General features: G+C 43.4%; 1 protein-coding gene across 1 annotated transcript in view; it reads right to left on the minus strand.

Annotated features, from left to right (window-relative positions):
• The window catches only part of kcnh2b (potassium voltage-gated channel, subfamily H (eag-related), member 2b), a 270,945-nt gene that overhangs the window by 241,323 nt on the left and 15,369 nt on the right, over nucleotides 1–14,253 (minus strand). Inside the window, exon 2 of the mRNA XM_030079595.1 lies at nucleotides 7,507–7,737. Coding sequence (XP_029935455.1) covers nucleotides 7,507–7,663 — 157 coding nt within the window. The 5' untranslated portion in view covers nucleotides 7,664–7,737. The remainder of the gene's footprint in view (nucleotides 1–7,506; nucleotides 7,738–14,253) is intronic.

The following is a 14,253-nucleotide window of genomic DNA, read 5'->3' on the forward strand; positions in this document are numbered from 1 at the left end:
GGACCCCTGGAAATGTCTCCAGGGCTGTAATTTGAGAGCCAATCATTTAATTCACCTGAAACAGGCCAAACTCTCCCTTCATCTGTTCTCCCTTTGCACCTCAGACAATAGTGTTGAATGACCATCGCAAGTGAGGACCCCCTTTTTTTTTTGTTTGTTTTAAAGAAAGGAACAAGGAGGACTGTTTACTAGTCCATGGGCCAATAACAGGCAGGTGCTCTGGGTATTCAGAGCCTCTATGACAGATGGCTGGTATACATAGGAAATGAGAAGGGGTGTTCATAGCGCACCTGGCTCCCCAGACTAAAAAGGCACAACTACTTATTGATGTGTATGGGATCGGACATGATGTCAGAGCCACTGGGCAGTTTGCTTCAACCCACCTTTGATGTGGTTTTCTGCTCTAAAGACCGTTGAGAGGGGAGTGGCGAGACTTAATCTGTGTGCCAGTCTTTCCCCCTGCCTGTCTGTCTGCTTATCTGGTGCTCTATCTGCCTCCCTGCTCGCTCGTCTGACTGTAACCAGCAGTATTCATGCTGCAGGAATGGAGTTCGGCTTGAGCTTATGAATAAAACGGTTGCGTTTTACAAAGCAGTCCCATGTGTGACCATCTGCAATTGGTGTAAAATCACAACTGCTCGTGTTGTCTTGTGAGAAGGCTTCTTCAGTTTTTCCAGCCTCATGCACCCACTGATGTGGAGCCTCGGTAAACCTACAATACCAAGCCACAAAGAATACATCACAGAACTCGAACCTAGAAAAAATGTTCATTTAACTGTTTGCTTTGGTCATTTGGCTGGTACAGAAAAAATGTAAAACAATTACAGGTCTTTTCCATTATAAAAAGTCAATAGGGCCGTAAAGTGTGTCACACTTGCTTGAGCGCTATGAAAGTATGTTGTACTGTGGCTGTAGCCTGAATCCACTGAAATCAGACATTAGCAAGGAGGTTAGCATGACATTAGCCTAGCTACCTCAAAGTGAAAAAATAAACATTACAGTATCTTCAAAACTATCTTATTTACACAATGTATCACATGTATTTGAAATACACGTCTTGGAATTATTTAAAAGAACACGAGTCATTTCAGGACAATTTGTACTGGATCTACCAATACTTTCAGCAGTGTGCGTATTGTTGTGATAAATGGAAGGATAAATGTGTTCAGTGGTTATAGTTCCATTTAACTTCTCCTAAAATGAATGTTTTTTTGTTTTTTTTTGAGACATGTATTTCAAATACACATGATACACTGTGTAAATAAGTTTCTGAGTTTCTGTAAGGTTTATTTTTTCACTTTGACAGAGCTAGGATAATGACTCCCACTGACTTCAAGTCTTTATGCTAAGCTAACACAAAATGCTACCCATAGGAACCACACCACTGGACATAAAGATGTGAAAATGTATCAGAAATCTTTTCTCAGTCTGGGTAATTAGGGGAAAAAAAAGGTATTTTGCCCAAAACGTTGGAGTATTCCTTTTACATAACTCCTTGAATGCTACAAACTGTTTAGCTAAACTTTAGTAAAGAAGAAGTGTTTGTTAACTTTAAACAGCTAACAGACACCGGCTGAAACACAAGATAGCAATCTGCTGCAAATCTGTCATCCGAACACGTGTTTTTCTTCGTCCTGTTTCATCAGGAGCTGACTTGAGTCTGATTTTGTTTGTCTGCGTGCTTCTATGTCTGCCTTCGCCGTTACTGTCGATGCAGCGATTCAGCTGTGGATTTAGAGAGTCGTTAGGTGAGATTACATAAGCGTGAGCGGAAGACACATGGGACTTTTTTTTAAGGAGATTTCTGTCATCCGTCTCATCTCTGTTGTTACGTACTGTAACGACAGTGGAGCTGGCAAACAGCCACCCCTTGAGACAGACTTCAGACATCCAGCATCTCCGCATTGACAACAACGGCATCCTTGAATTGATCTATCTGGTGATGGCTGCTCTCCACCCCCGCTGACACAGACAGGCTGTATTCAAACCTGCACTGTCACATCGATACAGGTAATGCCTCTTCCTCCCTGGCTGCATGTGGGAGAGAAAGTTAGAGACTGGCAATTAAAGAGAAATAGAGAAGGGTAGCGATAGGAAGTGTAAGGTGTAGGTATACCGGGAAAGAAAGTGAAAGAGGGGGAAGCAAGAGAGATGATCGAGAGGGAGAATAGGTGAGATTCAGAGATAGAGAGAAGTGATACAAGAGAGAGAAAGAGTGTTCGTCTGTCAAGTAAAGCAGATTGCTGGCTTGCACAGTTCCTTCTCCCCTTCTCTTTTCTCTCTTTCCAGCAGAACTGGGACACCTCTGCTCTGTCGCCCACCTCATCATCACCATCACACCTCCCAGTGGACTACACGCCACAGAAAAACCAGAAACGTGTGATATCCAGCCAGGGGATGCAGAGTCTTGCAGCGAGCACCCAACTGATGCACAAGCCCTTCCTGCTCTCTAGGTGCTCTGTGTGTGTGTGTGTGTGTGTACATGTGTGTGCACGTGCACATGTTTCATACTACAGTTTACCTGGAGCGCATGATTGATTAAGCTGCTGAGCAATCGGAGTCGGACAATTGAGCGTGAGAGCGAGGAGGGAGATCCATCATCATGAAGGCTCATGCCTAAGCTTGGCATTAGATAAATGGGCTTGGATGAGGTCTGTGTGTGCACGTGGCGTGTGTGTGTGTGCGTGTGTGTGTTTGGTGTCTGTATGCATGCTCTGTGTATATGTAGGTGCACGTCATGGGTGCGCAGTCCTAGCATTACAGGTAAGGCACACACTTGCATGCTTTTCAACATCGAAGAAGAAGGTATCCTTTCTTTTTCCCCTTGTTGCCTTTAACTGGGGAAGGAGTGAGGAGGGAGGAGGAAGGAGGCGAGGGGAGGAGGTGGCGTAGTGTTTCCTCCCTGTGCATTATGGATGAGGCGTGTCCACGGTGTTCGATCAGCAGCTCTCTGATGGCTTGAAGCTGGCCCGCTGGGGTTACCTAAGACTCTGTGTTTGTGTCTTTGTGTGCTTGAGTGTGTGTGACTATGACAGAGAGGAGTCACCAGGGTCATGCTTGCCCACATACACACAAACACAAAAACGTGCGCACATACACACAACCCAGACTCAATTTTTCACTCATTCACAAGTGCAAATTTTTAAGGATTTTACGAGTGATGAAATGACCTCGGGTCAACTCAAGAAAAAAAAAAAAAGTTGTGATTCCAGTGTTAAAAATGGTAGAATGCACCTTTATGAGGGGTAATTATAAAAAAAAAAAAAAAAAAAAGTTACTGAGAAGACAGGTGGATGGAAAGTAGTTTCACATACTTGCTTCTCTTTCGCCTACCAGTACACACAACAAAACCTAGAATCAGTTTCCTCTGCATTGTACTGATTTTAGAGGAGGCGGGACAAAATGGATGGTTTCCTGTCCAATCACAAAGCAGCTAACTGGTTACTGTGACAACATGAAGTGTGCCTCTCTATGAACTCCATGGCAACATGACAAACAGAACTCCCCACTCAGGGAGCAGGATATGCCTGGTGTGTGCATATGTGTGTGTGTGTGTGTGTGTGTGTGTGTGTGTGTGTGTGTGTGTGTGTGTTTATACACTCTATGTCGTGTCAGCTGAGCTCAGTCACATTGCCACAGCAGATAACAGCTTTTAACAGCCTCCAGTGCTCTCGACAGTCAAGCCATCCACCATACACACTGATGGCTAATAGAAGCCTACACACTGTTGGTGTTCGTACCAGAAAACACCTCGGGCTTTCCACGCACATGCCAAACAGGGAGACATTCAAAGCGCACAAACCTTCACCAGCGCTGACTAGTAGTCAAACTTGCCGTTACACCCAAACACATCATTCCTGTCACTTACATTTTGAGTTCAAATAATTTCTTGACTCTGCAAACATACCTGTGGCTAAAAACAATAACTGTCTAATGTTGGAAATCCCAAATCTGGATCACCATCAAAATCTGTTGAATTGCTCCCTGGTCCAGCCTACCCTGCTAACAGACAAGTCACTAAGTGGCGCAAACTGTAGCTTCCTAGAAAGACGGGGAAAAAACAACTTCATAAATAATGAAATCACACATTTTGTTTATCAAGATGAATGATTTTTGTTTGCTTTCAACCCTCATTTATCCAATGCTTCACATTTTCATACAAACATGTCTTTCATCCCATAAGAAATAACCCCTAGCCAAGACTGACAGGCACTCAGACTAGTACAAATTTTAAAAAACGTAAAAATAAGAAAAAAATGAGGAGAAACAGGTGTGAATGACATGGACCTCCACTAACCTTGGATCAAAAACTTTTCTTACGTGTCTGCACTGTCTCCCCCTCAACTTTCTTCATAACATGGTTGCCTGGACTCATCAGACCATTCAGCCCAGACACACCTCCCTTCATGGGCCAATGGAGCAGTGCGCTTCAAGCCGGCAGCCTCCAGAAAGCATGACATTACCTTTTCTACATGTAAATCAAACCTGTGTCTTTGGGGTGGGAAGTGGCCGGGGGAAATGTGGGCGCAGAAAGCTAATGGTAACATTTTCCCCTGGCACTAAACCTTCGACTCCCTCAGTGTGGCTGTGCAGTCGCCAACAGTGGCAGACTGTGTGACCCCAGTTACATGGATATGAAGCAGGGCATTGCTGGAAAACACTAAGCATGCCAAGGACACTTTCCCTAGATAAATATAGGTTAGAAATGAAATCTACATCTCATTCTATCTGTAAGGCTTCTCCTCTTTTTTTTTTAAATGTATAAATCATTGTCTATTTGTATTGATGAATTATGATTTCACTTTTTTTTTTCTTTTTACATGATATTTTCAACTTGAACATTTAATATGTATTTGTGATTTTTGTATTGTGTGTATCTTAACATTAGTATTTTTTTGGGTGTGGTTTTCATATAAGCCTCTATAGGTTTCTGACCACACCTCACACATATTTTTCTTGTTTTTTGTTGTTGTTGTTGTTTTATGTGATTCCCCGCCTTTCTCTTTGTATTTGTACATGTGTGAAACAAATAAATGAAATGAAATGAATTACGGTTTCAGGCAGTACTACGAGCACACAACAGGTTAAATTGGATCCTTCCTTCTACTTTACACACTTTCAGATCCATAAGGATGGACCTGAAACCTGCTCTTTACAGCTTTTTACAGTCTATGTACAGTTATGCTGCTTTGCTGTGACATGCTTTTACCACATGTACCACCCAAAGAAGCATGTTCCTCACTCCCTGTTACATCTTGTTGCTTCCAATGGGTCCAGAAATGTGATCAGATTTGTCATTGCACTTTTAGTTTTTTTTTTTTTTTTTTTTTTTTTATATGGGGCTGTTGCTCTTTTATGTGGATGTGAGAACAAGTGCAAGCTTCTGCACTGTACAGTGGTCCCTCGCTATAACACGGTTCACATTTTGCAGCCTCGCAGTTTCGCGGATTTTTTTTAGTGCAATTTTGCATGTTTTTTTTTTTGTTTTTTTTTAACAGCGCATTGTGTTCTGCGTCCTGATTGGCTAAGGGAGAGCCCCTGCATTGTGTTCTGCGTCCTGATTGGCTAAGGGACTGTAGACCATTGTCAATCAATCTCCTCGGTGCCGTGTCTCCTGTACAGTACAGAATGTGTCATTCTATAATACTGGACTTATTTTTCTACGAAGGTTTGAACTTTGAGAGTTTAAACAAGAGAGAAAAGTGAGAAAATGATAATGCCTGTCTGAGAAAAGTGTATAAAGTGTGTAGTGAGAGTTTACAGCCTTAAAACATCTATAATAATTGTAAAAAATAAAGCTGACTACTTCACGGATTTCACCTATTGCGGGTTATTTTTAGAACCACTGTATATGCCAACATGTACTTGACCATGCAGCCATTAAATGTTGTAACAGTGTAGCTCTGCTCCCAAAGCTTTTAACTATGTGTTGTTTGCATGGTGGACTCTCGTTAACACTGCCACTAGGACAGAAATGACAACACTTCTGTAAGTCTGTATACGGGGTGGTAGCTTTTTACGAGGCACTTTGTTGTATCCGTGGCAGATCATTGCGTTGTGTGTGCGTGCGCGCGTGTGTCTGCATCTCCAACATAAACAGTGGAAAGTGAGGTGTGCGGAACGGAGGGTTGGATTGGCAAAGGCAACATAACGAGAGCTGTCAGCTGCAAGCAAACGGCTAGTGCCATCTCTCTACATTTCTCTATCTCACCATCAACAACACGAGAAGATGAAGTGAGAAACATTCTTACTGGCAGTCACCATTATTCGCTTTCTTGCAGTCTCCCACCTCTCACCTCCCTGGTTTTTCCTCACTTTTCCGGAGCCACAGTTGTGCTCTCTCTTCGCCATCTTGCCCTCTTTTTCCCCCCTTCATTCATTTTGACCCCCATCCTCCTCCCCTCCTTTCCCTCCATCTGTCTTCCCTCTCTGTCTCTCCTCCTCTCGCTCCTCCTGCTGCTCTGGTGTCTGTCCACAGGTGGAAAATGTCCAGCAGATGCTTCAGCCTTGAATAACCCAGGGAGCTGCTGTCTTTATTACCACGGCAGCGCTCTATCACCATGGAAGCCGTCTATGGTTGAGGTGGCTGGCGTTCTATTTCCATGGAAGCGTTCTGTTACCTGGTCCTGGTCCAGTTGGCTTGTGTGTATATACAAATACACGCTCGCTATTAAGAGAGAATTCTCCAAGGGTTTCCCCTATTTACTCTTCACTAAAGTGCAGTTTGAATTGAAAGAGCAATTCTACCACATGCAGCAAGAGCAGTGCAATTGCATGAAAATATTACATACAGTATATATAACATCTATTTGCTGATTCATTTCACCTGTGGAAGACACTTTGAGTCTGACAGCAGCAATAGATGGATTCTATAAGTGAGCATTTATGCCGCATTTATATTTACAAGGGCATGCAGTGCAATTATCATAGTATTACCAACAAAATAGGGTGTGAAACAACTGCAAGACTACAAAAGGAAATAAAAGCTTATCAGTGAGCAACAGTCAAACACACACACACACACACACATACTGAGGCCAGCTGGAGTAATATTAGGTTTACTAATGACAAAATCATTCAAACAAACTCATAAACTCTTCAGACTGTCCGCACACACACACACACACACACACACACACACACACACACACACACACACACACACACACACACACATGCAGGCGACCAATAAAGGCCACCTGTGTCTTTGTTAGAATTATAACCATCCTGACACATGCAAACACACACAGCTAATACAGCATACAGTCTTCACTTTCAAATATATCTGCACTGAAACTGACCTCTGCTTCCAAGCCCAAATCATCCAATGAGTGCACACACACGCACACACACAAACACACACACACACACACACACACCTATTTCATAGCATAAATGTCCATTTCCACTTCCCTTTCTGCTGACCACATCACTGTCACACCCTCTCCCAAGCCGACACCAACACACACCTTTCCAGCCACTCTAACACACTGATTCTGGTCCTACCGTCTTTGCGGTAAAGGTTGATCTCCACTTTCCTCTCCTCTGACCCCAGCAGGGCCTGCGCCATCTGGGCGATGGCCAGCCGCTTGGTGTGGGGTCCGTACAGGAAGTTACACGTGCACGGCTTCTGCATGATCTCGGCACGTGAGTAGCCGCACATGTGGCAGAAGCCGTCATTGCAGAAGATAATGGCGCAGTTCTCCACCCGTGCATTGGCGATGATGAACTTGCGGCCTGTGGGAAGGTAAAAACAGGGAGAAAAACAGGAGGAGTTTTATTAATTCTGCCTTATATTATCCAAAATATGCCAAGTGAGACTGAGGATCTGTTTTCCAGGGGAAACCTGAGCAATATAACAACAGAGCAGTGTTACAGACCCCGGCTGGACTGGTCAGCAACAACATATCACCTTCTTATGACTTAACATTTTAGTTTCCAGCTTGAGCCAATGAGTATAATTTTTGAAAATGGTGGAACACATGCACCATTCTCTCAAGTGTCATCAAAATCTGATCAGTGGTCTTATTGCACATGATGGATGGAAGAGTGAGCAAATGAATGTACTAAGACTGAAAAAATAAGCTTGACAGAAGACCATTACTGCATCATCAGCCTGGCATGTACAGCTTACTGTCTTTCTATATAAACTACTAGCATTAGTAGTACACAACTGCCTCAATGGACTATGGGTATAGAACTTCAGTGCGTGGAATGTGTGTGTGTGTGTGTGTGTGTGTGTGTGTGTATGTATGTGTGTGCTTGTGGTCAAAAAAGTAAACTGCAGTTCCAGCCTCTGTAGCTTCTTCACCACAAAGCCGGAGGACTTTTACACTCTGATGTCTCTTTCTCTGAACCACTTTGTGCAGAATGAGCCATTTGGCTCCATAGCCTCTGCTCAATGTCAAAGCATGATCTTAATGCACTCAGAGAGCACATGCACGCACACACAAAAGCATAAAAGCTCCTTTACTCAGCACAATACCACTTTTCTTTCAAAGCATAAATACACTGGATTGATATTCGTTTAAAGTTTGCATGTGTATGTTACAGAATATAGTATAACACATAAAATGTGGAAATATTGTATATGTATTATGTATGTGTGTGTGTGTGTGTGTGTGCTGCAGCAGCATGATCGTTAGTCAGACTGATGGATGGCCTCCACTTAAGAGCTTTAAGCTTCTGAAGATATTCCCTGTTACATGCACTCCGTCCTGGGCCCCTCTGCAAGAAGCCCTGCACTCAAACCCCCCATCTCTACACGGGATCCATGGATGGATCAGGAAAAGGGGGGATAGAAGGAGGACAAATGGGATCAAGCAAGGAGGAAGCAGATGGATGGAAGAGGACAACGAAACAGAGAGAGGGATGCAAAGGAGAAGAGCGGTGGGAGCAACAGAGGGAGGACGTGGAGGAGAAATGCACCATCTTGGGGATGAGAGGCACCTGAAGCATTTGGCCACATTTCTCATCAATTAGCCTGCACCGTGCAAATGGACTGAGGATGATCGCAGTGAAAAAGAGACAGCGGTAAAGTTTTCTCTGAGGCTTTGTCAGAGCACTTCCTCAGCTGAGAATGGCAACCATGCGGCTCAATTAGAAAGCTTCCACTTCCAGATGTTGCAGTAATTTCCATTAACTAGAGGAGAGTCAGATTCCACAAACAGAATGGGTTTCTGAGATTTCTGTTAAAGAGGGAGTAGAGGCTCCTTTTGCAAATACACAAAGGGATAATAAATGTATGTGTGAGTATCGTTGCATGCATAAATCAGGGAGTGTTCATGTAAATAAATAAATAGTAGGCTGCACTGGTGTGTGTATGTGTTCATACATGCCGTTATTTTGACAGGGTTCAACAAAACCTTGCTGTTGCTGATGTTGCAGGTAAAGCTCGATTTTATTGCTTATTTATTTTTGAGTTGAATATTTATTTGCTGACAAAGTAAATCCTACCGCTGTGGAAGCCAAACTAAACCTCTTGTATAATTTCAGTATTTGCATGACCTTTAATGCGCGATGACAGTACACATGTCACAGTGTGAAATGCAAACAAAACTTTGACAAGGCTCACCTCAGTAGAAGAAGTCTTTAATAAACAGTCGGCAAATGTGTATCTTGCACTGCTCTCTCAAGTAAACAGATTTTTTTTCTGCTCTCTGTGTCTTTTGCACACACACAAAAAAATGAATTTTCAGAGAAGGCTATGCAAATCTCCAGTGAGGAAGGAGGGGGTGTCTCCAAAATCTTTTTGGAAATATGCAGATGGCAGATGGATATCGCGTCCACAACCACCCAAGTGCACCTGGGCCGAGAAAAGCGTGCTGGGCACAGGTTATAATCCATGCCAAACCACGCCAGGTTGAAAACGCCACCAGAACAGTTTCTCTCCATGCTCAGAACTATTCAACCCAACTGTGGAAAAGAGGCATTTGTTTCATGACTCTGTATTGAGCCACCTTGGTGGATAGGCCATATATTTTGCTTAAGTTGCAGCAGTTTGGGGATACAGTTTAGTATTTCACTTTAGTTCTTCATTTCACCTCTTTCAGTTTCATTTGACTGCAAACAAAAAACCTTTGATTGTCATCTCCCTTTTGCCATGCATTATGGGTTGGGTTGCGGCACAAAGGATGTAATGAGGTAAGATTGAGGGTTTCCCTGGAAAGCAATACTCTGTTTGGCGATCCTGTCTGATTAAGCTTTCGAGGTTGGTAATGGCCTTTCAGAGAGTCTCCAAACACATTTGAAGGCCACTAACAAGGCCACATTATAGGCAAGGGAAAAGCTCATTACCCTAAAATGAGCACACAAGTCTTTAAAACAAAGAAAACTACTCCTCGATGGAACATTTGTGAGGTGAGAGCGTGGGAGGCGTTCATCAGAGAGTTTTTTTGTGAAAGCATAAAGGGTTATGCAGATTTGGAGTTTTTTGCGTGACATAAATAACTTTAATACAATGACAAGTTGATTGCGGCAGCGAACACACCAGGCGGGCCGGCTCAGCGCACCCTGGATCCAGAAAACACCCTGACACTTTTGGTAATTTCCATTCCATGTTAGGAGATCCTCACAAAGGCCGCCAGTGATAAATCTTCCTCAAGGACTTCAGCCTGCGAGGGGGGAAGAACGCCTTGTCGCCTTTGTGAACTCGGAGAGACTTTGCTCCAGTAATTGCTTCTCGCTCAACATGTCAGACCCCAGACCTTGATCACAATGTACCTTAGTCACAGGGCCATCTCTGAGGAAACTGGGCTCAAACAGATGGTGGGGGAAAAAAAACAGAGTGGCGGACTACTGAAATCATGAAAAGTGAGGACAGAGTCCCACATTGATAGGCTCCCCTCAGCACTTATAATGACCAACGATAAAAAGTGATATTTCCAGCTAAGTGCTCTTCATCAGACCTGATCATGAAACTGTCCCTGAACAGGAATTACCCTTCAACAACAGACATAATTCCTTTCAAAATGTCTTGGAGAAACAGTTCGGAGAGGTGATGTGCAGCCATTTCCCCCTTAAATCAATGATTTATAACACATTTTACAACCAGTGGGAGGACACATCCGACCCAGATACAGATCAGCTGGTCTGGCAGACGTCTCAGCACACTTCGTTTCACTTCCAAATCACCCGCTGGCCAATGGTAATCAAGACTTCGCCATCTCGCTCAGGTTTTCAAGGAGACCTATTTCAGTACAAACGTTGTTTTGGTGGAACTGTTCAGCCGATGAGGTTATTATTATGTTGGAATGAGTTTGGAGGCTGCAGCTAAATGATTTATGGTTTATGTTGGAAAGATTTGTTCCTGTATCAATTGTTGAGCCATAACTTTGAGTCACTGGGTTATTACTGTATTGATTGAATGCACATTTGTGTGTGTGCACGCACGCGCGTGTGTGTGTGTGTGTGTATTTAGGGCAGGGCAGGGATAGTTGCTACTTTCCCTGTCTTCCTGTTTATTTTTCAGTGACAGAGTTACTACAGAGTGTCAGAGTTCTCCACAAGAACAGATGGCACAGTGTCAAACACGAGCATGCGAGAGGCAGAAAGAGGAGAAAAGGGAAAGGGGGGTGAAAAGAAATATAGCAAGACAAAACACAGCGAGACCCTACGTTAAGACAGAGACACAGCATGTACCTTACTGATAAAAAAAAAAAAAAAGCCTTTGAATATAAAATTAGTCAAGTAGAACGAACAAAACACACTCATCCAACAGTCAAGGCTGCAGGTGAGGTAAAAAGTGCACACTTTAAAATTTAATACTGCACCTGAATGCATGTATCATATGAATGTAATGTCCAAATGTCAGACACAGACAGATGTCACCTCCCTCTCTCCCACCTAATACATATTAAAGCCGTACCTGCAAACTGAACTCAACTTTTTGTTTTCTTCAAGAGAAAAACATGTTTATTGAAGAAGTACCCTTAAAATCTACTTATTCTCCCACTCAGTGTGCATTTATCAAAGCTCTGCATCTAAAAATTCGAACAGACCTTCACCTGCTTGCCTGCCACACTCCCATCTATCTGTGCCCTCAAAATCACTTCGTCCACTTCTCAAAGACATCTCCAATTTCCTTTAGCCTTTAAATCTGCCATTACTCCCACATAAAGCCACTGTATTAAAGCCGTGCCTCCAAAAATCCAGCTCCCCCTGCTTCTCTGCCACAAACTCGGCTTCCAGTGCAGACTTTACAATTTCCTTCCTGTGAAGCGTATCAGTGGAGTTTATTTGTATAACCGTTATGGTCTCAAAGGGCTTCACGGCACCCACAAAGCCAAAATCCTTTCCCATTTTTTTCCCCCCCAAACAAAGCACCTAGAGTCGCCCTCTTCAAAAGCACCCATCAGCCGGTCACGCCGCCAAAATCAGACCCACTTCGCCCGTTCTTTCTCCGTCGCAAAATGAACATCCATCAAAATGCTGCTCTCAGAATGAAACTGTCTGAAAGCATTTCTCCCCACGTTAAGCATACAATTATCACAGCTCCCCCGTCCACACACAGCTTCATAAAACCATGTAACATCTATCAAAGCTACACATCCGGCCTCAACAGGTTGTTCCCCTGGGAGATATGAGCGGGTGGAGGGCCTGCTCAGATATGCATGGAAATAGTGGCGATGTCGTGATGTGGATGTGTAGCTGACGCCGGGCTTGATAGCCTGCCTCCATGAATTAGTGGCTGCAGCGGCCCTCAGAGGCTCGTAAAGCTTGATAGGTTAGTCTGGCTGGAATGAGCACTAGGTAATACAAAAGGCAAGGATGTGTGTGAGTGTGTGTGTGTTGTGCATTTCATTTCCCAGCCTCTCCCCCCCCTTCCTGCCTAAGTGGTTTTCAGTCATTTATTGATAATGGCCAAAAAGTACCTGGCATTACTTTTTTCCTGCAAGCTGTTTCAGTCCTATAGAGGAAAAGAGTGCGTGACGGCTTTGAAGATGAGGTAGGTGTGGATCAATGTGGTGACTCTTCACGCAGACACACCCACACACATACGGAGAGCTCGAAACACATACAGTAGATACAGACACACACACACGGAGACAAGCTAAAAAGAAAGCTGCTGACAAAGGGAAGTGTTGATTCCTCATCATCTGTAATGGGACCAAAACAAAGCAAAGTCACACTGCAAAGTCAAAGTCGAGTAGAAAATGATGCAAGATGCTTCTCGTGTTAAGAGTTTTTAAAGCACGGATATGATTAGGTATTAGATATGATTAGAAAAATCACATCCATGAGAGACAGAGAGCAGGAGAGATGATCACACATGGTCAGACACAGAGAGAGAGGGAAGTAGAAAAATCCAGGCAGGGATGTAAAGACAAAGACAGAGAGAGATGATCAGACGTGTCAGGAGTGTGCAGAGAGAGAGGACAAAGACAGGTGGGGATGTAAAAGGAGAAAAAAAGACAGAGACAGAAAAAGCGGCAAGGAGCGACAGAGAGAAGAGATGAGTGTGAAAACCAGCTCAGCTGGGCTTTGCACCGCTCAGTTCTCAGGCCTCAGCAGGACGTGAGCGAGGGCTGGCATTATTCTGGCTGGGAGGGGGGCAGCAGTGCCGTATTAGCACACCGCAGATATTCGAAAAGGAAAACACACTTTTTGCAAGCAGTGGCCGATGTGTTCAAATTAACAAGGAGAGTGGTGGGCAGCTACATTATGTGCAGACGGCAAGCATATATTTCTGCTTTGGCATGCACTTCTCTCCAAGGAGCTTTACAATTACAATACTGTGAATTCATGAGTGAGTGTTTGTGAGCAGCTCAGGCAGAAATAAACCTGCCAGTGTTAGTATTATACTTCACCAACTGAGCTTACCAAGAATTTGGAGAGGCATTTTTTTTCCCTTTTAACCTATCAATAATATCAATAGATAAAGGAGCAATGAGTATCAGCCTCTATTGGCAGCCAGTAAGAATAGTACCAACATTACCGTTTTTTTTTTTTTTGGCAGTGTGAGAATGAATTATCTTTTGGTGCAGGTGGTTCTCTAACTCTGCCGTCCTCTATCACTGAGCAGCTGAAACTGCCAACTGGTGGCAAGGAGGGGGTAAAAAAAAAAAAAAAAGGGTAACAGAAAGAGAGAAAGAAATGAAAAATAGTGGCTGGAAAATGACACCCCTGTGAAACCTTATGCGTATATATTCGGGTCATTTTGTGCTATAGAAAAATATTTAATTTTATTATTTATTTAATTATTTATTTATTTAATAATTTGTGCTAATAAAAAATAATCCATCCCATTCCCAT

This window comes from Myripristis murdjan, chromosome 20, assembly GCF_902150065.1.
Source record: "Myripristis murdjan chromosome 20, fMyrMur1.1, whole genome shotgun sequence".
Taxonomy (NCBI): Eukaryota; Metazoa; Chordata; class Actinopteri; order Holocentriformes; family Holocentridae; genus Myripristis; species Myripristis murdjan.